Raw genomic sequence first — 22,957 nt, 5'->3', positions numbered from 1 at the left:
AAATTATCGGTATCGGTTTCAAAAAGTAAAATTTATGACTTTTTAAAACTGTGTAAAGCTGTGTACACGGACGTAGGGAGAAGTACAGAGCGCCAATAAACCTTAAAAGGCACTGCCTTTGCGTGCCGGCCAAGTCACATATCTACGGCTTTTGACACACACAAGTGAGTGCAAGGCATACTTGGTCAACAGCCATACAGGTCACACTGAGGGTGGCCGTATAAACAACTTTAACACTGTTATAAATATGCGCCACACTGTGAACCCACACCAAACAAGAATGACAAACACATTTCGGGTGAACATCCGCACCGTAACACAACAGAACAAATACCCAGAACCCCTTGCAGCACTAACTCTTCTGGGACGCTACAATATACACCCCCCGGCGCTTTTTGAATGGTTACTTAGAGGAATCTATGGGTGGAATAGACGGCCACCCATTGACTCAATTGTAAGCAGACATTCATTTACGAGTTAGAATGCATTTTAAAAAATACATCAGTTTTCTTGTCAATCATTGTGAACAATAGGCACAATTCCAAAAAAGTGCAGTTCCCCTAAAAAGGGGACCTATTATGCAAAACCGTAGTTTTTTGTGTATTTGGTACCTGCATAAGTTCCAAAAATGTTAAATCAAACCATGGAGGCAAGGCAGAAATATTTATAAAACAATCTTACCTTCCTTCATACGTCCTCCAAATGAGCCGTTTATAATTTGTCTAATTTGTGACGTTTTTCCAATTGCTGACGTCAGCGGATATCAGTAGTACAGATTTACCCTCGAGAGCTTTGCACGAGTCCGCCATTGTAGTCCGACGTTGCAGTCAATAAGCTCCTTCTTTTTACCTACTCTCTTGTTGTAGGGCAGACTGACTCGTACATGCACATGCATCCTCCGCTAATGTATTTTCTAATACAAAGTAGCGTATAGTTCTAATAGGGGTGTAACGGTACGTGTATTTGTATTGAACCGTTTCGGTACGGGGGTTCCGGTTCGGTTTGGAGGTGTACCGAACGAGTTTCCACAAGGACATATTAAGTAGCGTAACGCACGTTGTGTAAACAATGCACACCGAGGCACAACACACGGCATGCTAGCAGCTAACGGGCTAAGATAGACTGACCATACGTCCTCTTTTCACCGGACATGTCCTCTTTTGCGGAGCTGTCAGGGCGGAGTTTCTTAAATGCCTCAAATGTCTGGCATTTTGAGTTAGGGTTGCGTGTATTTTCAATGTACGTTCAGGTTTAAGAAGGGGTTAAAAACAAAACAAATTGTGCACGCAGCAGCATTCGTGAGGGAGGGGCAGAGACAGAGAGAGCGAGAGAGTTATGATAAACGCGCATGCGTCGCCAGGCTCTGCTGTTTATCCATAGATTTATCAGGTTTAATTTTTTATTATCTATAGCAGGGGTGTCAAAAGTGTGCCCCGGAGGCCATTTGCGGCCCACAGCTAATGTTTTAAAGGCCCACGGCACATTCTAAAAATACTATTAAAATAAACAAAAACGTAACAAAAGTGAAATAATAAAGCTTAAAGGTTAAATGTAATTTAGAAAAAGTTGCAATGTTGACTAATAAAACAAAGCTGTTTTTTTTCCTTTCAAACTGTCATTGCTCAAAACATAATATTGAATCAAAATCAATGGTATTATGAATTATTGACCTATGCAAGGTTCCGATTACTTCACATCAAATATTCCACTAAGAAAAATATTTTTGGTGGAAGATTTTGCAAATTTGGTAAATAAATAACCCAAAAATTTATATTTTGTTGTTTTTTTACTGTACCGAAAATTAACCGAACTGTGACCTCTAAACCGGGGTACGTACCGAACCAAAATTTTTGTGTACCGTTACACCCCTAGTTCTAACTGATATCTGTCATTAGACTCGACATTGAAGCACTAAAAACAACAATATGGCAGACGGGGAGAAGACACAGTCAAAGTGGAGGCACGTAAATAAGACTGCCTACAAAACAGCACATCCTGAAGAGACGGTCAAAAAGCGGCTTGAAGATGGTCTGTAAAACAATCTATGTAAAATGTTGACAAGAGAACCACTATTACATGTTATGTAGACCACAAGGCAGTGTTTTAAGTGTAGAAAAAAAATTATCATAACATGATTCCTTTAATGAATTAAGATTATTCTATTTCTATGAATCGCTACTGGATAATATGTTCAACCTGTGTGCCACAAAAACTAGTTTGAGCTTTAAGGTTCTACTGGTTGAGACAAAGCAGGAGTGTGTGCGTGTGTTTGTGCGTGCGTGCATGTGCTAAAAGAATAACAAATGGCGTGTTAATCCTGCTAATGTTTAAACCTTCCTCCATGTAGAACCAGCTTGAGCTGGGACGAGATGGTATAGCATGACATGCCAAGTGATCCTTTGAAAATGTAACAGTGCACAAAGTCAACAGCGGTAATGCAAAAAGGATGAGTGTATCGAGCGTAAAATGTCAACTTTGACACATATGTCAACAACTTAGCATCTATACAAGCAGACTGCGTACTTATATCCTATTCTGTAGGCGGCAACGTGCATACACACTTTTTCCCCTTCTGTCGTCGACCACCATGACAGCCCAGCTGACAGAATCGAAATGCTAACAGCTCTGTTTCTAGAAGATTGCCTCAACAGCATCTTCCCAGACGTCCCATATTCCCTTGTACAGCAATCAGGCTGTCAATATGTCAAAAACAAGACACTGGAGATGCCATCTTAACAGCGGCCTATCAGGATGCGGTGCGGTTTTTGCATCATACCATTGAACTGTCAACATTCAGCCTTGTGGAAAATAGGACATGCATTGACTAATGGGGGTGAAATCAAAACATGTTGTGTATTTAAAGTAAATCAATGTCACACACTGACACAAAACCCCAATATTAGGGACACTATGATCAGATCCAATACAAAACAATTGACAAAATGAGTTATATCCAACTTCATGCAAGTCTACACAAGAAATATAAGTGTACAGCTCTACTAATGGACATTGGAGTTTTACTTTCAAAGGCAAAATTAAAGTATTGCTAGAAACATAATTTTATATTGGAATTTATTGTATTATATGTATAGTACATGTTCCAAAAAGAAAAAAGCATAAAACACCACCAGAATTAGAGATATTACAAGTCAAAGTGATGAAGCTTAGTGTTACGCTCATGACTTGGTATAACTAAACATTACCCTATAAGATGAAGGCAATTGCATTTTATTGATATTTGAAATGTATTCAATGTTTATAAATGAATATTTAAATATACTAAATGGAAAAAAGGGAATAAATATTCAAAATAAGATCATTAAATGAAATCTAGTTTGGTTACGCCATCATGAGCGCAACACAAGGTTGTAAAAGTTTCAACTACAATTCTAAATAAGATGTCAAAAGCAAACTGATATCAAATACACACATCTTAAAGATTGATCAATACGGTACCTATTTAAATTTAGTAATACATAAATATGATGATTTATCAAAATATAAAAGAAATATACCTGAACAGAACGCTCATGATGGTTACACCAAAAAGTACCGCTATGAATCGCGTTTTTCCAAGTTTTTGGGGCATTTTTATCCTATTTCCAAGCATCTCCTTTTTATTATCGTTGATTTTAAATGGTCAAACTAATGCATATTATATATAGAAGCCCTAGTAAACAAAAAAAAAAGTCAAATTTATTTAGATTGTTACATTTTGATGTACATTTGTGCAGGTGGGTGCGAATGTACCCATTACCAGAGCTGTACACATACGTAATTAAATACAATATATGGAGTACACATATAGTTATAAAATACATTTTGATTGAAAACTAATAATTGTACCAATACACTCTTTATTTAGCCTTTTGGAAGGTTCCACTGCTGCTCCTCCACTAAAAAGACAAATTGTAAAACAAAGTCAGAAATCAATAAATTGCTACTCGAGTAACCATTATCACCGGCACTTTTACATGATAAATACTGCACACTGGGATAATGTTTCACACAAGAGATGAAGGCAGTGGTAAGGGTGGGGAGAATGTGTGCAACTTGACAAAAAGATGGCATGCATTTGCCTACATTTTAGGGGTGTCAAAATTAGCTATCATATTGATATTTGAAATGTATTCAATGTTTATAAATGAATATTTAAATATACTAAATGGAAAAAAGGGAATAAATATTCAAAATAAGATCATTAAATGAAATCTAGTTTGGTTACGCCATCATGAGCACAACACAAGATTGTAAAAGTTTCAACTACAATTCTAAATAAGATGTCAAAAGCAAACTGATATCAAATACACACATCTTAAAGATTGATCAATACGGTACCTATTTAAATTTAGTAATACATAAATATGATGATTTATCAAAATATAAAAGAAATATACCTGAACAGAACGCTCATGATGGTTACACCAAAAAGTACCGCTATGAATCGCGTTTTTCCATGTTTTTGGGGCATTTTTATGCTATTTCCAAGCATCTCCTTTTTATTATCGTTGATTTTAAATGGTCAAACTAATGCATATTATATATAGAAGCCCTAGTAAACTAAAAAAAAAGTCAAATTTATTTAGATTGTTACATTTTGATGTACATTTGTGCAGGTGGGTGCGAATGTACCCATTACCAGAGCTGTACACATACGTAATTAAATACAATATATGGAGTACACATATAGTTATAAAATACATTTTGATTGAAAACTAATAATTGTACCAATACACTCTTTATTTAGCCTTTTAGAAGGTTCCACTGCTGCTCCTCCACTAAAAAGACAAATTGTAAAACAAAGTCAGAAATCAATAAATTGCTACTCGAGTAACCATTATCACCGGCACTTTTACATGATAAATACTGCACACTGGGATAATGTTTCACACAAGAGATGAAGGCAGTGGTAAGGGTGGGGAGAATGTGTGCAACTTGACAAAAAGATGGCATGCATTTGCCTACATTTTAGGGGTGTCAAAATTAGCTATCATTTACATGTAAGCATTTCAAATAGGCTCCAGCACCCCCCGCTATCTCAGCTGCATTTGGGCTGAAGGCGGTGTACACCCTGGACAAGCAATAGGTAATACTAAGCATCGGGAATTTTACAGCAATTATCATTACCACTGTTTATTTGTAGCACAAACGCCCGCAGCTGCTTAAACCAATGCAAAACAGTGACCGCTCTTGTACTCGTAACAACGCATGCATATGGCAATTATCAAGGCTGGCAGACTTACCGACTTCATTTTCATTTATCGTCCGGTTAATTGACTTACCAAATATCCACACCTTAGCTTTGTGAGGTAACAAAGCAAATTAGTGTAATGTCTACGCTAAAACCCTTGTGAGGGCTTTAGCACACTCAAAAACTTACAACATAGAGTACAGGCCAAAAGTTTGGACACACCTTCTCATTCAATGCATTTTCTTTATTTTCATGACTATTTACATTCTAGATTGTCACTGAAGGCATCAAAACTATGAATGAACACATGTGGAGTTATGTACTTAACAAAAAAAAGGTGAAATAACTGAAAACATGCTTTATATTCTAGTTTCTTCAAAATAGCCACCCTTTGCTCTGATTACTTTTTCGCACACTTGGCATTCTCTTGATGAGCTTCAAGAGGTAGTCACCTGAAATGGTTTTCACTTCACAGATGTGCTTGAAGCTCATCGAGAGAATGCCAAGAGTGTGGCTATTTTGAAGAAACTAAAATATAAAACATGTTTTCAGTTATTTCACCTTTTTTTGTTAAGTACATTACTCCACATGTGTTAATTCGTAGTTTTGATGCCTTCAGTGACAATCTACAATGTAAATAGTCATGAAAATAAAGAAAACGCATTGAATGAGGAGAAGGTGTGTCCAAACTTTTGGCCTGTACTGTCAGTGTTTTTCAACATTTTTTTTCATTAAAAAAGTCCATAGGCACACCACCAGCAGAAAACATACAAAAATGTAAACTCAGCAGCCGATTTGGACAGTGAAAAGTCGTTCTCTCAGTTGTTGGATATGAATTCAAATCATAACCAACAAGGCATCAATATAGCTCTTGTCTCAAAGTAGGTGTTCTGTCACATCACGCCCTGACTTATTGAGTTTTTTGGTGTTTTCCTGTGTGTAGTGTTTTAGTTCTTGTCTTGCGCCCCTATTTTGGTGGCGTTTCCTGTTTTGTTGGTATTCTCTTGTAGCAGTTTCATGTCTTCCTTGAGTGCTATTCCCCGCACCCGCTTTGTTTTAGCAATTAAGACTATTTCAGTTGTGCGCACGCTATCCTTCTTTGTGGGGACATTGTTGATTGTCATGTACGGATATGGACGGCGTCTCTGCTCCACACGCTGCAAGTCTTTGCTGTCGTCCAGCATTCTGTCTTTGTTTACTTTGTAGCCAGTTCAGTTTTAGTTTCGTTCTGCATAGCCTTCCCTAAGATTCAATGCCTTTTCTTAGGGGCACTCACCTTTTGTTTATTTTTGGTTTAAAAATTAGATATCTTTTTACATGCACGCTGCCTCCCGCCGTCGGTTGCATATTGCATACTTGCCAACCCTCCCGAATTTTCCGGGAGACTCCCGAATTTCAGTGCCTCTCCCGAAAATCTCAACCATTCTCCCGAATTCCTCCCGATTTCCAGCCGGACTTAAGGCACGCCCCCTCCAGGTCCGTGCGGACCTGAGTGAGGACAGCCTCAATGTGACAAGGAAGGTGACAAAGCTCACTTTTATTATATAAGAAAAATGTTTTATCTATCTGTCCATCCATCCATTTTCTACCGCTTATTCCCTTCGAGGTCGCGGGGGGCGCTGGAGCCTATCTCAGCTACAATCGGGCGGAAGGCGGGGTACACCCTGGACAAGTCGCCACCTCATCGCAGGGCCAACACAGATAGACAGACAACATTCACACTCACATTCACACACTAGAGCCAATTTAGTGTTGTCAATCAACCTATCCCCAGGTGCATGTCTTTGGAGGTGGGAGGAAGCCGGAGTACCCGGAGGGAACCCACGCAGTCACAGGAAGAACATGCAAACTCCACACAGAAAGATCCCGAGCCCGGGATTGAACTCACGACTACTCAGGACCTTCGTATTGTGAGGTAGATGCACTAACCCCTCTTCCACCGTGCTGCCCATGTTTTATCTAATAAATAAATAAATATTGACTGTTACCCCCCTAAAAAAATAAAATAAAATAAATAAATATTGACTGTTGTTACCCAAAGTATATTAAGTGGGATTTTTCAGAAAAACAAATATATACAGTAACACAAAAACAACCCGTTTCTGTGATCACTATAGGTGTATAAATAATAATATAGTGTTAAATAAAATCAGTCCCTTGGGCACAAAACTGAAAATAATACAGCTCTCCAAAAAGTGAAATTCTGCTGCTATTTGACATAACTGTTTGTCATGATGCTTTGACATTTTTGCACTTTATTTCTTTATTGAAAGAAATGTCTATGAAGAGAAAAGTTGTTTGCAAATGTGGTTACAATGCTAAAAAATGAAAAGTTAAAGCTAAAAAAAGAAATACACTTTATTGAGTTAACATTATTTCTTTATAGGGGGAAAGATGTTATGAGCTAGGCTAGGGAATATAACAACTACACTACCCAGCATGCAACGGGAGTGACGAGCATGCGCAGTAGCCCCGAAAAGTGTTGGTGCATGTCGTCACCCGACAGCTAAGAATGAGGTTATGAGCACGCTGTGAAAGTAAACGTCAAGAACTCAGCCAACACGCCTCGTCTAGATTATTTATAATTAGACAGACAACACATATACAGTGTGATTTTGTTTTGTTTAAAGGAAAGAAAAACAAAAGTTAAAAAAGGGAGATATATGTTGTATATATATGTATGTGCTGCGGTTGCTTTAAGAACGTTGTGACAGCTGCCGTAAAGGAGGTGCGCTGCTAGCCTGGTTGCTATGTTTCAGGTTGGTCGTAAAAGTGTTCGTCATGTGTTTGTACCCTGCTCAAATCTCTCAGTAAAGTTATTCATTGGATTATACCTTTTGTTTTGAACTTTATTACACATTGGAGCGCTTTTTCCGTTCCATTTTTTTCCTGCTTTCGCTATCTGCGCCTAATAACTGAGCTACATGACATCATTTCTTGTGATGTCACACGGAGCATTTCTGGTCGGGACGAGATTTGTTCCGAGGGATTCGAATAAAGAACCAACTATTTTTCTTTACTATAGTGGTCTTGATAACGGGTACCGGTTCTCAAAAAGGGATTCGAGTCCGAGGACTCGGTTCTTTTCTTATCGAACAACCGGGAAAACCGGTTTTGAGTATCATCCCTAGCCACAACAAACCTAAACTTCATTTTCATAAAGTTTAGGTCTCGCAACTACGGCAAGCAGTCGCCGACTTCATTTTCCCCCGTAGAAGAAGAAGCGGTTCTAACCCAAAAATGGCTCCTATTAAGAGACACGCTTACGACGCAGAGTTTAAACTTAAGACGATCAGTCACGCAGTAGAACACGGGAATAGAGCAGCAGCGAGAGAATCTAACATAAACGAATCAATGGTGTTTAATTTGGACACTGAAGAAGAAGAATTTGAGGGGTTCGTGGATGAGGAATAACTTCATAAAGTGAGCTTTACATGTTTATTTTGTGTGTTGTGTTGTGTGACATTAACGTTTGAGCAACGTTGAGTTATTGATAATGTTATTGCTCTGCACTATTTCAAGTGTTACTATATTGTGATTGCACTAACGTTTGATTTACCGTAACAGTATCAGACTGTTTTTTACCTGTTTATTGAATCAGGGAAAAGTTCCCCTCCACTATGTGATATAAAAATGTTGCACTACATGTTATACCTTGCTGTTGTTAAAAGATAAACAAAACACCACGTCACTGACTTTACCTCGGGGAAAATAATAAAAGAGCTGTTTATTCATTTTGGGAGTGAACAGAGTTGTCAGAACGCTGGTTTGTAATCTATTAATAACGTTTGACTGACCTATCTGACTGTTTTGTTGACATTCCCTTTAGCGCAGCTCCATCTAATGGATGCATAGGTGCGCCTTATAATCCGGTGCGCCTTATATATATGTACAAAGTTTTGAAATAGGCCATTCATTGAAGGTGCGCCTTATAGTGCGGAAAATACAATACTTGAATTTCAGTGAATTCTAGCTATAAATATACTCCTCCCCCCCCCCATTTCCCGAATTTGGAGGTCTCAAGGTTGGCAAGTATGCCCGACCCTGAAAGGGACAAGCGGTAGAAAATTGATGGATGGATGGTTCTCAATTTTGGAGGATTCGGGCCAGTTAAATGTGATTTGTGTGCGTAATTTTCACGTGTTTATTCTGTGTTTGGAATGTGTTGCAGGCCTAAGTAAAACAAGTTGTGGGCCGCACTTTGGACACCCCTGACTTATTGTGCATTATGTTCTCTCGCAGTTATTAATCTCTCAGGCATTTCTCCTCAGGCAAAAAAAAAAAACATAACATAGCTGTCCAACTTCCTTATGACGTTAGCTACCTCTGTAGTGTAAATAAACAACCTGCATTTTTGGTTATTTCAGTGTCAGTGCTATAATTATTCATGTCTACACTTGACAATGACTCAATGCATCTCAAGTTTGACCAACTTTCACTGCATAATGTAGCGCCATCAGTTTTCTGCCAGTGATACGGAAGCGGATATACATCCTCAAACGAAGGTGACAGTTTACCGAGCAGAACTAGTCTTAAAAAGAACACAACTCCGGTGACGTAGTAAGGTTATGGGAAAAGGCAGTATGATAACCAGCTGCTGTATGCTAGCCAATTAGTTAGCATGTTAGCCTCTAGCTCGGAGCTGTACAGTAGTGTGAAAGTAATATTGACAGGTAAACAATTGAAGCCCCAATAAAATACACGTACCGTATGTCTCGGACATGTTGGCCCTCGACGCGTTAAGGGCTCGATAATAGCAGCAGTTACACGGCGGACTCGGAAACCAGGCTGTGGTTTGGCAACACTGTTTATGTGTGATGCTGGAAAATAGACCCGAAGCTTCTTTCGTTTCCGCCCCTGCCAGACGGTGTAGCTGCGCGCTGACGTCATACGTCGCCCACTGATGGCTTTACGTGTTGTGAGAAATTAGAGCAGTGCTTTTCAACCACTGTGCCGCGGCACACCAGTGCAGTGTTTTTCAACCTTTTTTGAGCAAAGGCACATTTTTTGCGTTGGAAAAATCCAGAGGCACACCACCAGCAGAAATCATTAAAAAAACGAAACTCAGTTGACAGTAAAAAGTCGTTGTTGCAATTGTTGGATATGAATTTAAACCATAACCAAGCATGCATCACTATAGCTCTTGTCTCAAAGTAGGTGTACTGTCACGACCTGTCACATCACCCCCTGACTTATTTGGAGTTTATTGGTGTTTCCCTGTGTGTAGTGTTTTAGTTCTGGTCTTGCGCTCCTATTTTGGTGGCTTTTTCTCTTTTTTTGGTATTTTCCTGTAGCAGTTTCATGTCTTCCTTTGAGCGATATTTCCCACATCTACTTTGTTTTAGCAATCAAGAATATTTCAGTTGTTTTTATCCTTCTTTGTGGGGACATTGTTGATTGTCATGTCATGTTCGGATGTACTTTGTCTTTGTGCCACAGTAAGTCTTTGCTGTCGTCCAGCATTCTGTTTTTGTTTACTTTGTGGCCAGTTCAGTTTTAGTTTTGTTCCTTCCCTAAGCTTCAATGCCTTTTCTTAGGGGCACTCATATTTTGTTTATTTTTCATTTAAGCATTAGATACCTTTTTACCTGCACGCTGCCTCCCACTGTTCCCGACATCTACAAAGCAATTAGCTACCAGCTGCCACCTACTGATATGGAAGAGTATTACATGGTTACTCTGCCGTGCTTTAGACAGCACAGACACTCAACAACAACACATAATTTGCAGACTATAATTATTGGTCTGTAAAAAATATTTTTAACCCAAATAGGTGAAATTAGATATTCTCCCATGGCACACGAGACTGTATCTCACGGCACGCACAGTGGTTGAAAAACACTGCACTAGTGTACCGTGAGATATTGTCTGGTGTGCCGTGGGAGATGATTTTATTTCACCTAATTGGGTTAAAAATATTTTTTGCAAACCAGTAATTATAATCCGCACATGTGCCGTTGTTGAGTGTCTGTACTGTCGAAAGCTCGGCAGAGTAACCGTGTAATACTCTTCCATATCAGTAGGTGGCAGTCGGTAGCTAATTGCTTTGTAGATGTCGGGAACAAAACTAATCAGACATGCACGCATAATTAGATTATTTACATGTTTTTTTTGTTTGTTTTATTTCATTTTAATTTTTTATTTTAATGTTATTTTTTTTGTCCTTTATGTATTATTTTGTATCATGACCTGTTGAAAGTTTACTGTATTAACCTGCCTTAGGACAACGGATGAAAATTAGCTATTGTGCTAACTCCGACATATTTACATTGTTGCTCTATGTTGATTTATATGCATTGTCCTAATTCAAATAAATAAATAAATAAACATGGTTTGTCGTGATCACAATATGCAGACGACAGCGGGAGGCACCGTGCAGGTAAAAAGGTATCTAACGCTTAAACCAAAAAATAAGCAAAAGGCGAGTGCCGCTAAGAAACGGCATTGAAGCTTAGGGATGGCTATGCAGAACAAAACTGAACTGGCTGCTAAGTAAACAAAAACAGAATGCTGGACGACAGCAAAGACTTACAGCGTGTGGAGCAGCAGACGGCGTCCACAAAGTACATCCGTACATGACATGACAATAAACAACAAAATAGGAGCGCAAGACAAGAACTAAAACACTACCCACAGAAAAACACCAGAAACCTCTAAATAAGTCAGGGCGTGATGTGACAGGTGGTGACAGTACACCTACTTTGAGACAAGAGCTATATTGATGCATGCTTGGTTATGGTTTGAATTCATATCCAACAATTGCGAGAACGACTTTTTACTGTCAATATCAGCTGCTGAGTTTCATATTTTTTATGTTTTCTGCTAGTGGTGTGTCTCGGGATTTTTTCTATGAAAAAAATGTACCTTGGCTCAAAAAAGGTTGAAAAACACTGAATTAGAGGACATCCACAGATAGGCCATTGAAGATAAACGATACGATACAAATTATATTTGAGTTTTTTAAATGAATCCAGTAAGTTTAACTCAAACTATTGGATACACGCTTTTGTAATTCGTGGTATCGTAGCTAATCTTTTATTAACCTACTACTATACCTTATTAGATAGGCCACTAGAGGGCGCACTCGTTAGGTTTGGTTCCTGTCTACGTCACTTGGCAACTTGGCAACAACAAATAAGAAAAATTCCTGTGAGGTACATTTATTTTGGAGATATAACAATTAAAATCACATTTTTTTGGTAATTTATCTGAAGGTTTAAGAAGGCGTTCTACCATGAATTGATTTACGTGGAAAAACGTATTCGGGTGTTACCATTTAGTGGTCAATTGTTCGGAATATATACTGTACTCTACAATCTACTGATAAAAGTTTCAATCAAAAATCAATCAATCAAAACCTGAGATAGGTGATTACCGTACCTACAGACGGCAAAAGCACCATCTGGAAAAATCCTTTAAATGCAGGACAATGATTTCAAATGTAAATAATTAATTGACACACCGACTAGAAATAGGATTTTACTAATTAAATAATAATAATTTTAACCAACATTATGATCACAAGAGGGACAGATTCATTGGCGTTGCTAGGCCTATTTTAGGGGGGCTCAAGCCCCCCTAAAATATTCTTAAGCCCCCCTAAATAATTTGGTGTTAAAAAAAAAAAAAAAAAAATTCTTTTTTTTTTTTTTACAAATACATGCCGACATATTCATTATAAAGTGGCCCGAATATGAGTTTAAATAAATAATAATATAACATGTCATTATTCACTCAGTTTCCCCTCACTTCATAGCGTAAGGTAGAGAGCCCCTTTAGTGCGTCGGTATCCAATCCATTCCACTTGTTATATAGAAAATGCCCACATCGCTCAAAATCCAGTCCGCATTTTCTCTGCGACCTTGCTTGCGGTCCTTGGACTTGTTCATATAGAAAATGCCCACATCACTCAAAATCCAGTCCGCATTTTCTCTGCGACCTTGCTTGCGGTCCTTGGACTTGTTCATATAGAAAATGCCCACATCACTCAAAATCCAGTCCGCATTTTCTCTGCGACCTTGCTTGCGGTCCTGCAGGTGTACGAAGCACATTAGCACACAGCACTGCAGAACAAGAACGTGAACGGATGCAGAATGGACATAAGAAACTTTTTCAAGAAAGTAAGTAAGTACTACTGCTTGTAGTAAAATGTATTAGCTCCACTTTACACCAGGTCTGTGTTTGACAAAAAGTTACATTCCCGCTCTAAAACAATGCTGCTACTTAGCTAGCTAGTTAGCCTGAAATGCATCATAAAGGTCTTGGTTATTTATAAAGTTAAATGTGCACTCTTTTTTACCATTTGCTATCTTTGGGGTTACTTCCTTCTGGAGCATCAGCTGTGTTTCTCACTTTACATATGGAGGAGAACAGGAGCTGAGCTCATTCACGTGTGACTATCATCAGTAGATAATAATAATAATCACTCCGCAACCCCTAATGACCTGTAGGAGTCAGGGCAGAGGAGCACAGAAAGTGAGAGGGGAGAGGCCTCTACTGGAAAGGTGAGTAGGAGAATAATGATACAAATAAATAAATATTAAAACAATTTTTTTTAAAATGTCTTATCGATAATCCATTTGTTTTATTAATTTCTGGGTGGATCATGTTGACTATTGGTCCTCCTAATCATTCTGGTGATGCTATGTAAGGACATAGCATATATATATATATATATATATATATATATATATATATATATATATATATATATATATATATATATATATATATATATATATATACAGTATATATATATATATATATATATATATATATATATATATATATATATATATATATATATATATATATATATATATATATATATATATATATATATATATATATATATATATATATATAATGCATTTATATAATAGATTGTATTTGTAATCTACTTTACATTTGATTCCAAATTTCAAAGTGCTACAGAATGCTACAGGTGTTAGGCCTATTTTGGCGTTGTAATAAATAAATAAATACAAAATGGCTTATCGATAAGCCATTTGTTTTATTTGATATATATATATATATATATATATATATATATATATATATATATATATATATATATATATATATATATGTGTATATATATATATATATATATATTATATATATATATATATATATGAAAGACTTAATAAATATATATATATATATATATATATATATATATATATATATATATATAAATAAAAGAAAAACCCAGACACCATCTTTGTAGTAATTTTTCTCCTGCGTGGACTTCCATCTTCCTTTACAATGAGTGAAGCTGCATGAAACCTTGTGTCTGCAATTGTAAATAATTTAGTTTTTAAGTTTTGTGTTTCTTGTAGAATCTATATAAAGTAATATACATTAGCCTATTGTTTAAATAATGAAAGAAACATAATTAAATATGTTTGTTTTATTGTATTGTTACATTAATAGCTGTTGTATTATTATAGGATGGCTTGTTAAACATTTCATAGGATTTTCAGAGGGAGGAAAAACCAAGACATTCAATATAAAATTTAAAATGAATAAATACATAAAAAGAAAAAGAAAAAAAATGGTTAAAAGCCATCGTCCCGGTAGCATTTAATTTCGTCCCGTGCATTTTTTTTTACCCGTCCCCGGGACGACGTTAATCTCAAGCCCTGGAAGTTACATTTTATTGTTTGCATTATTTGTTTCAGCATTGCACTTTGAAGATGGTCCCTCAGCTCTTTGACAGCTTTGGCTCTTTTTCAGATCAGCAGACGGACTCTACGTCTTTCTTATTTACAGTATATATAAACGTTTCTCATTTCTATTCAGACTTCCGTATATATTTAATTTCCTTAACGGCTTGCCATAATATATATACATAAATATATCATATAAGCCAAATCATCCCGATTCCAAATATTACTTTAATTCAAGTAATTAAGTCATATTTCCAGGGCTTGAATTTACAACCATTTTAGTCACACATGTGCCCAAAATGTAATCTGTGCAACTTCAAAATATTTGGGAACAAGCAATTATTGTATTGTGAGCGAAAGTGGTGGCATTAGCCTCTATGTTGTGAAGGAATAACATAGAAGCTAATGCCATGACTTTCATTGTGTTTCAGTGTATCTTGAAGGATCATGCAAGTCATTGTTTCTTGTTGATGCTGTAAACAAAATGTCACTGTGCAAACCCATGTTTGTTGTTGTACTGAACACAGATTGAAAATAAACCGACTGAAATAATAATAATAACAATGAATCATTTCCAAGTCTTTGTTAGCCGTTTGTGAAGTTTTGTGCTCGTGCGCTACGTTCGCTCGCATCCTGTGCAACTTCTGGGGGCTAAGCCCCCCCTGTCCTTAAAAGCCAGTGACGCCCCTGGACAGACGGTAGAAAAATGTGTGGACGGCTTATAAACGGTTTAAATAAATGAATACCAATACACTTGTACTGTATGTTCACCTTATAGCCACAAGGTGGCAGACAAAGATAAGGGGATACAGAGCCGTGTGCAAAGAGACATGGCCATCTGAACAACAGGCGCCATTAATGCTACCAAGGACGTGTGCGGCTGCCTGCAATTGTTGTTTGATGTTAGTTTTTGGATTAAATAAAGCCAAATAATACGTATATGTATAGTTCTAAACATAAACTTACAATAAAACATGCTTTTATTTTGTAAAAATAGAATTTTGCGGCCCTATTTAAAGCACTCTGCTTACCATGAATTGATTAATGTGGAACCCGACTTAAACAAGTTGAAAAACTTATTCGGGTGTTACCATTTAGTGGTCAATTGTACAGAATATGTACTGTACTGTGCAATCTACTAATAAAAGTTTCAATCAATCAACATTGCTGCAGTGTTTAGTGATCAGCAGGCACTCTAAAACGAGGCAATAAACGTAAAAAAATACACAGAACGACCAAAAAAACTTTACTGCCCATATTTTACCAAAGTCTTCATTAACTTTTGACCAACAATTACGGCGAAATTGTGACTTTTGTGTGGAGTGTGTCAACTGCCTCCAATGTATTTGTAAACACTGTCTGTACCACTTCTTCCATTTTCTACCGCTTGTCCCTTTCGGGGTCGCAGGGGGTGCTGGAGCCTATCTTAGCTGCACATGGGCGGAAGGCGGGGTACACCCTGGACAAGTCGCCACCTCATTGCAGGGCCAACACAGATAGACAGACAACATTCACACTCACATTCACACACTAGGGCCAATTTAGTGTTGCCAATCAACCTATCCCCAGGTGCATGTCCTTGGAAGTGGGAGGAAGCCGGAGTATCACTCACTATGTATTTTTCTAACTGATCTTTATTTTCTGTAACATGCTAAGTGATTAGCATGTTACAATGGATAGGAATAGGAATGTCTGATGCTGGATATCAATAAAAATAAAATGAAAAAAAAAAAAGAATAAGTAATATTTCATTAAAAATAATACATTTGTCAAGAAGCACACTTGACCAAACTTTTTTTTAATCACGTACCGCCTTAAAAATATTCATATTTAATTTCCAAGCATCTCTTACTACAGCTAACCGTCACGGGGTTGATCTCTGAGTTTGTAGTATGCATGAGTTAAACTGTAATATTTCAATCAAAGGAAGTTTTAATTTGAATCTTTGCAACAATTTTGAATGTTTCCATTTTATTTTTGTTAAAAAAAAAAATTCTTACCTCTAGTACCACTAGATGGAGCCATTGCACCAGCAGTGGTATCCATACCACATTTTAAGAATCAGTGCTTTGTATTACACATATTTCAAATAACACAACCAAACCAAAACGTATGAATATTGACAGATGGATGCACTGGTTAATTATGTACGTCCTGTCTTAATTGTTCTGCATATGCTATATATTGCTGGCATAGGTACAAAGACACTTTATTTCTAGTAAACAAAACATAATTTTCAGACTAATTATTTCAAATTAGATGCCCTGTTGATCACTCACTTTAAACTAAAGTGGCTCGTGCACTGCAAAAACTGAAATCTAAGTAAGATTAAATACCTCAAATAAGAGTGATATTTGCTTATTTTCTGTCTGATAAGATAATTCTTCTCACTAAACAGATTTTATGTTAGAGTGTTTTACTTGTTTTAAGGTTTTTGGTCCTAAATGATCTCAGTAAGATATTACAGCTTGTTGCGGAGATTTTATGACCTATATTGAGTAAAACATGCTTGAAACTAGAATATCAAGTGTTGCAAAGCTGTGTCATCAACACTCACAAGTATAAAACTGCTTTTTTAAAGTAATAATTTCTTATTTCTAGCATGAAATAAAAAATCATGACTTTGACACAATTTTGTCTCATAATTAAAACGGATGACAGCCAAATGGACTTTGCTGTTTTATTTTCAATGAAACAATAGACGAGAGTAGTACAGTTGGCACAGTACAGTAAACGGACAGTTATTATTTAAACATTTAACATGTGACATTTCTAACTATTTTGAACAGAAATAGTTCATGCACATTCAGATAAATTCTTCAAAATTACAATTAAAAATTTTTTGGCCGGGGGCCGGGCTGTATATATATAGCACTAATTGACTGAAAGAGCACGCACTTGGCGCGATGATGTCATGTTATCGATGGAAAAATGCATTTCTAGACCATATGATTTGCCTGAGCGGCTAGGAGACGCCGAGAGTAACAAGCGGTTGCCTTGTTGCCTTTCCATTAAGAACAATACATTTGTTTTTAGTGTAAGTAAATGTAATGCCGAGCGCATATCATTATGTCAAGATAATGGCACTAGCATTTACTTAATTTAAGAATATTTTTCAACATATTGAGCAAAAATTTCTCTTTTTTTTGTACCAAGAAAAGTGCACTTGTTATTAGTGAGAATATACTTATTTTAAGGTATTTTTGGGTTCATTGAAGTTAGCTAATTTTACTTGTTTTGGAAAGTCTTGACAAGCCAAATTTTCTTGTTCTATTGGCAGATAATTTTGCTTAGTTCAAATAAAATGCCCCTCATTTTTGTATTTTTTTTCTTGTTTTTGAAGGACTTTTTGCAGTGTGTTGATGCCGGTTCTTTTTTTCGACTTTGAGCACATAGTAAGACATGGTAACACAAAGCTCGCATAGTAAGACATGGTAACACAAAGCTCAGGGCATAATGTGTACTGTATGTAAGAGGCAGCTTAAAAGGGCAACAGGTGACAAATTACAGAGCCTTCTTGCTCACATCACTCCTCGTTCCTCCCTGCTTTTGTTCCACTTTGACACTGTTAAAAGCTCTTTCCACTGAGATTAAAGACAGGGGGCGAGGAAACACAAGGCTGAGCATCGTGTGGGGGCCAAATGGATGTTTTCCTAAGGTGAGCCGACTTACAAGAAAGGGAGGCCTCAAAGGTGTGCAGCTGGCCGGAAAAAAAACCCTTGTGTTCGTCACTTTTCTTACCTTTAGTGGCTGTTTCATCACTCATTGTCTGTCTCCTGTCTTTCTTGTCCTCTTGAGCAGTGCAGATGTCATCATCAGGACAGATGCGGGAGGCCAAACAAGGTGGTGCTTCTGTGTGTGCGTGGAAAAAGCCATGTTATATGGACTCACGTGTAGGGGAAATGACATGCAACAAGAGGAGACGCCAAGCATGTTTGCAGTGATCATAACAGTGTTTACCACAAACAATGAGTCAGTGGAATGAATTACGTCTTGTGATAAATAGTGGTTACCTGGCGTCAGTGTTGATATTAAAGATGGCGCGTTGACCAGCGTCGAACAAAGAGATGCCCTGCTGTTTTATACTAGGAAACAAAGGCGCCGGGGGTTATTAAAAAGCAGGGTGTCTCGAACAATGATGATCTAACTTTTGCTAAAAGAGCAACAGAGCCGTGAGTCATGCACACATACCCCACAACACCATGCAGAGACACGTGTCTTCCAGCAAACATCCACTGTGTACATGCTTAGTGTTGCTGTCATTAGCCAGCGTCAACTGACATATTTGACATATTCAGTCAAGATTTCAACCGACCTACGACCTTTGATCCTGTTGCGAGCGCATGTGTTTTTTGTGGTGGTCACAAGGAAGAACTGATAAGGAGGGAGATGACGTCGAACTCTAAATGGAGGTCAGTGAGTTCCAGGGTTTATGTAAGGTTTTTTGCAGTAGGTCCTTAAAAACAGTGCTCTTGTCATGTGTAGAAAATCTTTGAGTGGTGTGGTTTTTTTTATTGGTAGATTCTTAAAAATATGATATATAACAGTGGTCACCAACCTTTTTTTAGCTGCGGACCGGTCATCGCTTGAAAATTTGTCCCACGGACCGAGGGGGGGATGGTATTTTTATTTATTTTTTTGTCATAAACAAATACAATCATGTGTGCTCACGGAGTGTATCCCTGTAGACTATATTGATATATAATGTATATATTGTGTTTTTTATGTTGATTTAATTTAAAAAAATAAAATATATATATTTTATTTAAGTGTCTTGTGCGGCCCGGTACCAATCGGTCCACGGACCGGTACTGGACCGCGGCCCGGTGGTTGGGGACCACTGATATATAAGACATATGACTAGTCTTTTTGCAGCAGTTCCTTTAAAAAGCAGCACACTCTTGTTGCATTGAATATCTTTTTTTTTTGCAGTACATCCCCAAAAAACAGCAGAGCATTCCTGTCATATTGAGAATTTTTTTGTCAGTTTTTTTTTGCAGTACTTTCTACGCACTTCCTTTGAAAGAGCAGATTCCTGATTGGGCTTTTACCTGATATTAATTATTTTATTGAAGTCATTGGTATTTTACTTTGTATCCTATTAGTTATGCAATATTTTGTTTAGTTCTATTTATTTACCGTAATTTCCGGACTATAAGCCGCTACTTTTTCCCCTCGTTCTGGTCCCTGCGGCTTATACAACGGTGCGGCTTATTTACGGCCTGTTCTTCTCTGACATCGACGAAGAGGATTTCGGTGGTTTTAGTACGCAGGAGGAAGACGATGACACAATGATTAAAGACTGACTTTTCATATACCGGTAGGCTGGTTATTTTGATAACGTACAGGCGAGCACTTTGTATTACTTTGCACCGTTGTATTATTTGTACTCTGCACGAATGCTGTTCGCCATGTCAAAGATGTGAAAGTTTGATTGAATGATTGAAAGATTTATTGTTAATAAATGGGACGCTTTGCGTTCCCAAACAGTCATCTCTGTCCCGACAATCCCCTCCGTGGTAGCAGGAACCCCTATATACTACGGTAATTACACATCAAAACCCTGCGGCTTATAGTCGGGTGCGGCTTATATATGGAGCAATCTGTATTTTCCCCTAAATTTAGCTGGTGTGGCTTATAGTCAGGTGCGGCTTATAGTCCGGAAATTACGGTATTAACTGTATATTTCATTTAATTTTATATTTTTAATTTTAATTATTATTATTTTTTCTCTATTAATCTTCATATGTCTTACTTGCATTTTATTCTTTATCGCTACTCATGGTTCTTACTATTTTAAAAGTTAAAAGCTAAAGTACCAATGATTGTCACACACACACTAGGTGTGGTGAAATTAACCTCTGCATTTGACCCATCTCCTTGTTCAGCCCCTGGGAGGTGAGGGGAGCAGTGAGCAGCAGCGGTGGCCGCGCCCGGCAATCATTTTTGGTGATTTAACCCCCAATTCCAGCAAACGTGTGCATTCTTCGACTCTGCTCCCTTGGACTGGAGTGAGGGCCATTTTTCCTCGTCGTTTTGTTGTGTACGGCACCACGGCAGAACTGAGTTCAACAGGTTTATTAAACCTTTTGATGAGTGTGTAGGGTGTGTATGCTACTTCAAGTGAGTGGTGTAAGACGATGTGCAGAATTAACAATGTAAATGTTACCAAGCTTTGTTGTCTGTGCGTGTTAGACGTATCTTTCGTGGAACCAAGGGGGCAAGGCGAAAAGGCAGTCCGTGGGAAGGCGAGCGGTCGGGGGCAGGAGAGAAGCAACGATGTCCGTGTCCAAGCAGTGGTCGAGGATCGGGGAAGGCAGTCAGGAATCCAGATGGAAGTCGAGATGTACAACTTGATCACGGAAGACGGGGACTAAACTGCGGAAGACACAAAGGACATCAACAAAGGAACAAGGAAGGGCACAGAGAAGGCGAGCAAGTACGAGGGAGGGAAGCCAGAGACGTGATGCTTACTGCGAGAGTGAAACTAAGTTCCGGCAAAGGTTCCTCGTGTCCGCTTGTCTTTATGCCGTTCCCTCTCATTAATCCCAGGTGCGCTGATGAGCGATTGCCTGCAGCTTCGCCGCCGCGTGGACGATCAAGCAGGGGCGTGTCTTGGCGTGCTGCCAACGGAGGTGCTGGCAGACCCAGCTGCAGGAGAAAAGCGGGTTCGAGCCCGCGCCGTGACACGTTTACCTAAAATCTTGCACTCTTCCGCCCTCCTGGATTACCTCTCGATGAACTCTGAAGAATTGTTTATCATTTTCGCAATTTGAACGGCTTGTACAGCCGAAAACAACACGAGCATTGGGCATTTTTCTTCAAAAAAAGGCTAAATGGCGCCTAGTACCCATAGGGAACAGACGCTGGCTTGACCACCACGCATATTCAATGAGCCGGACGTGATGTCATGTAAATCCAAGAAATAGAGAGCGTATGGACAACTAAACAAGAGGCCCCATGTTGGACACCAAGGACGTCTGCAGCTGTGCCCGGAAGCATTCAATTGCAGTCATTCTGCCGTTAGTTTTCCTGACGAAATAAACCAAAACAATACGTTTCAGTATAGTTCTAAATATGCTCCCGCTCATAAACTTACAATAAAACATGCTTTTATTTCTTCGAAGTAGTATGTATAATAATCATTTTGGGGCAATTTTGCGGCCATTTGTGATGCATTCCGCAGCTCCATTCATGCAGTGTTTAGTGACCAGCGGCTCTCTAACACGCTCCCGCTGGCAAATGTACGTCAGAAAATACACAACGACCAAAAATAAACTTATTACCCTCCTTGAAAAAGCATATAACTCCTGTCATATCGAGGATCTTTGACTACCATTTTTGCAATAGTTCCTTCAAAAAGGCAGACCGCTCCTGTCATATAGGGGATTTTGACTAGCTTATTTGCAGTATGTCATTGAAAAAGCAGAGCACTCCTTTCATATCAAGGCTCTTTGACTAGCTTTTTTGCAGTAGTTTCTTCAAAAGAGCAGAACGCGCCTGTCGTATCCAGGATCTTTGACTAACTTTTTTGCGGTAGATCCTTGAAAAAGCAGCGTACTCCTGTTGTATGCACGCTCTCGGACATTATGCATAACAAGGGACCTTTAACATACACCAGACCTGGGCATTCTGCGGCCCGCGGGCCGCATCCGGCCCTTTGTGCGTCCCTGTCCGGCCCGCGTGAGGCCAATTATAAATTACAAAATAAATTTTAAAAAGTATCTATGTCGAGTGTGCAATACAACGGTGCTGCTTTTGTTTTGAAAATCGTTATTTGTATTACTTCCGTGTGGACGTATGCGTGATTGTGAGTGAATGTGAACTGCAATTACAAAATAAAGTTGAAAAAACATCTATGTCCTGCGCGCAATACAACTGTGCTGCTTTTATTTTGAAAAGTATTATTTATGGGCGTGTGTCCGTGTGTAACCTGCGAGTGAAGGTGCACATGCAGCGACAAGTGATGCACGGTTTACACCCGAGACGCCAAAAAGAGAAAAGTTGATGAGGAATGCCGTGTTTTCAACAACACATGAACTGCAAAGCAACGTCCCCTCACCTAAGGTGCGTGCCTGCGCAAATGCGCACTGCT

The 22,957-nt window shown here is 38.3% G+C and overlaps 1 protein-coding gene across 6 annotated transcripts in view; it reads right to left on the bottom strand.

Moving 5' to 3' along the window:
• Positions 1-22,957, bottom strand: part of rab4b (RAB4B, member RAS oncogene family) — an 89,957-nt gene that overhangs the window by 9,078 nt on the left and 57,922 nt on the right. For 2 of the 6 annotated variants that reach the window (XM_062060104.1, XM_062060106.1), the window contains 2 exons: positions 18,876-18,947; positions 18,604-18,714 (listed from right to left, as the gene is read on the bottom strand). In XM_062060104.1, coding sequence (XP_061916088.1) covers positions 18,604-18,628 — 25 coding nt within the window. In that variant the 5' untranslated portion in view covers positions 18,629-18,714; positions 18,876-18,947. Of the gene's footprint in view, positions 1-9,898; positions 10,078-18,603; positions 18,813-18,875; positions 18,948-19,053; positions 19,073-21,031; positions 21,241-21,336; positions 22,891-22,957 lie in introns of those variants that run through there. The other 4 variants (XM_062060103.1, XM_062060105.1, XM_062060107.1 and 1 more) reach the window with 4 other exon arrangements.

This window comes from Entelurus aequoreus, linkage group LG10, assembly GCF_033978785.1.
Source record: "Entelurus aequoreus isolate RoL-2023_Sb linkage group LG10, RoL_Eaeq_v1.1, whole genome shotgun sequence".
NCBI lineage: Eukaryota > Metazoa > Chordata > Actinopteri > Syngnathiformes > Syngnathidae > Entelurus > Entelurus aequoreus.
Note: the sequence above shows the minus strand (reverse complement) of the source record. Positions and strands in the feature narration are given on the sequence as shown.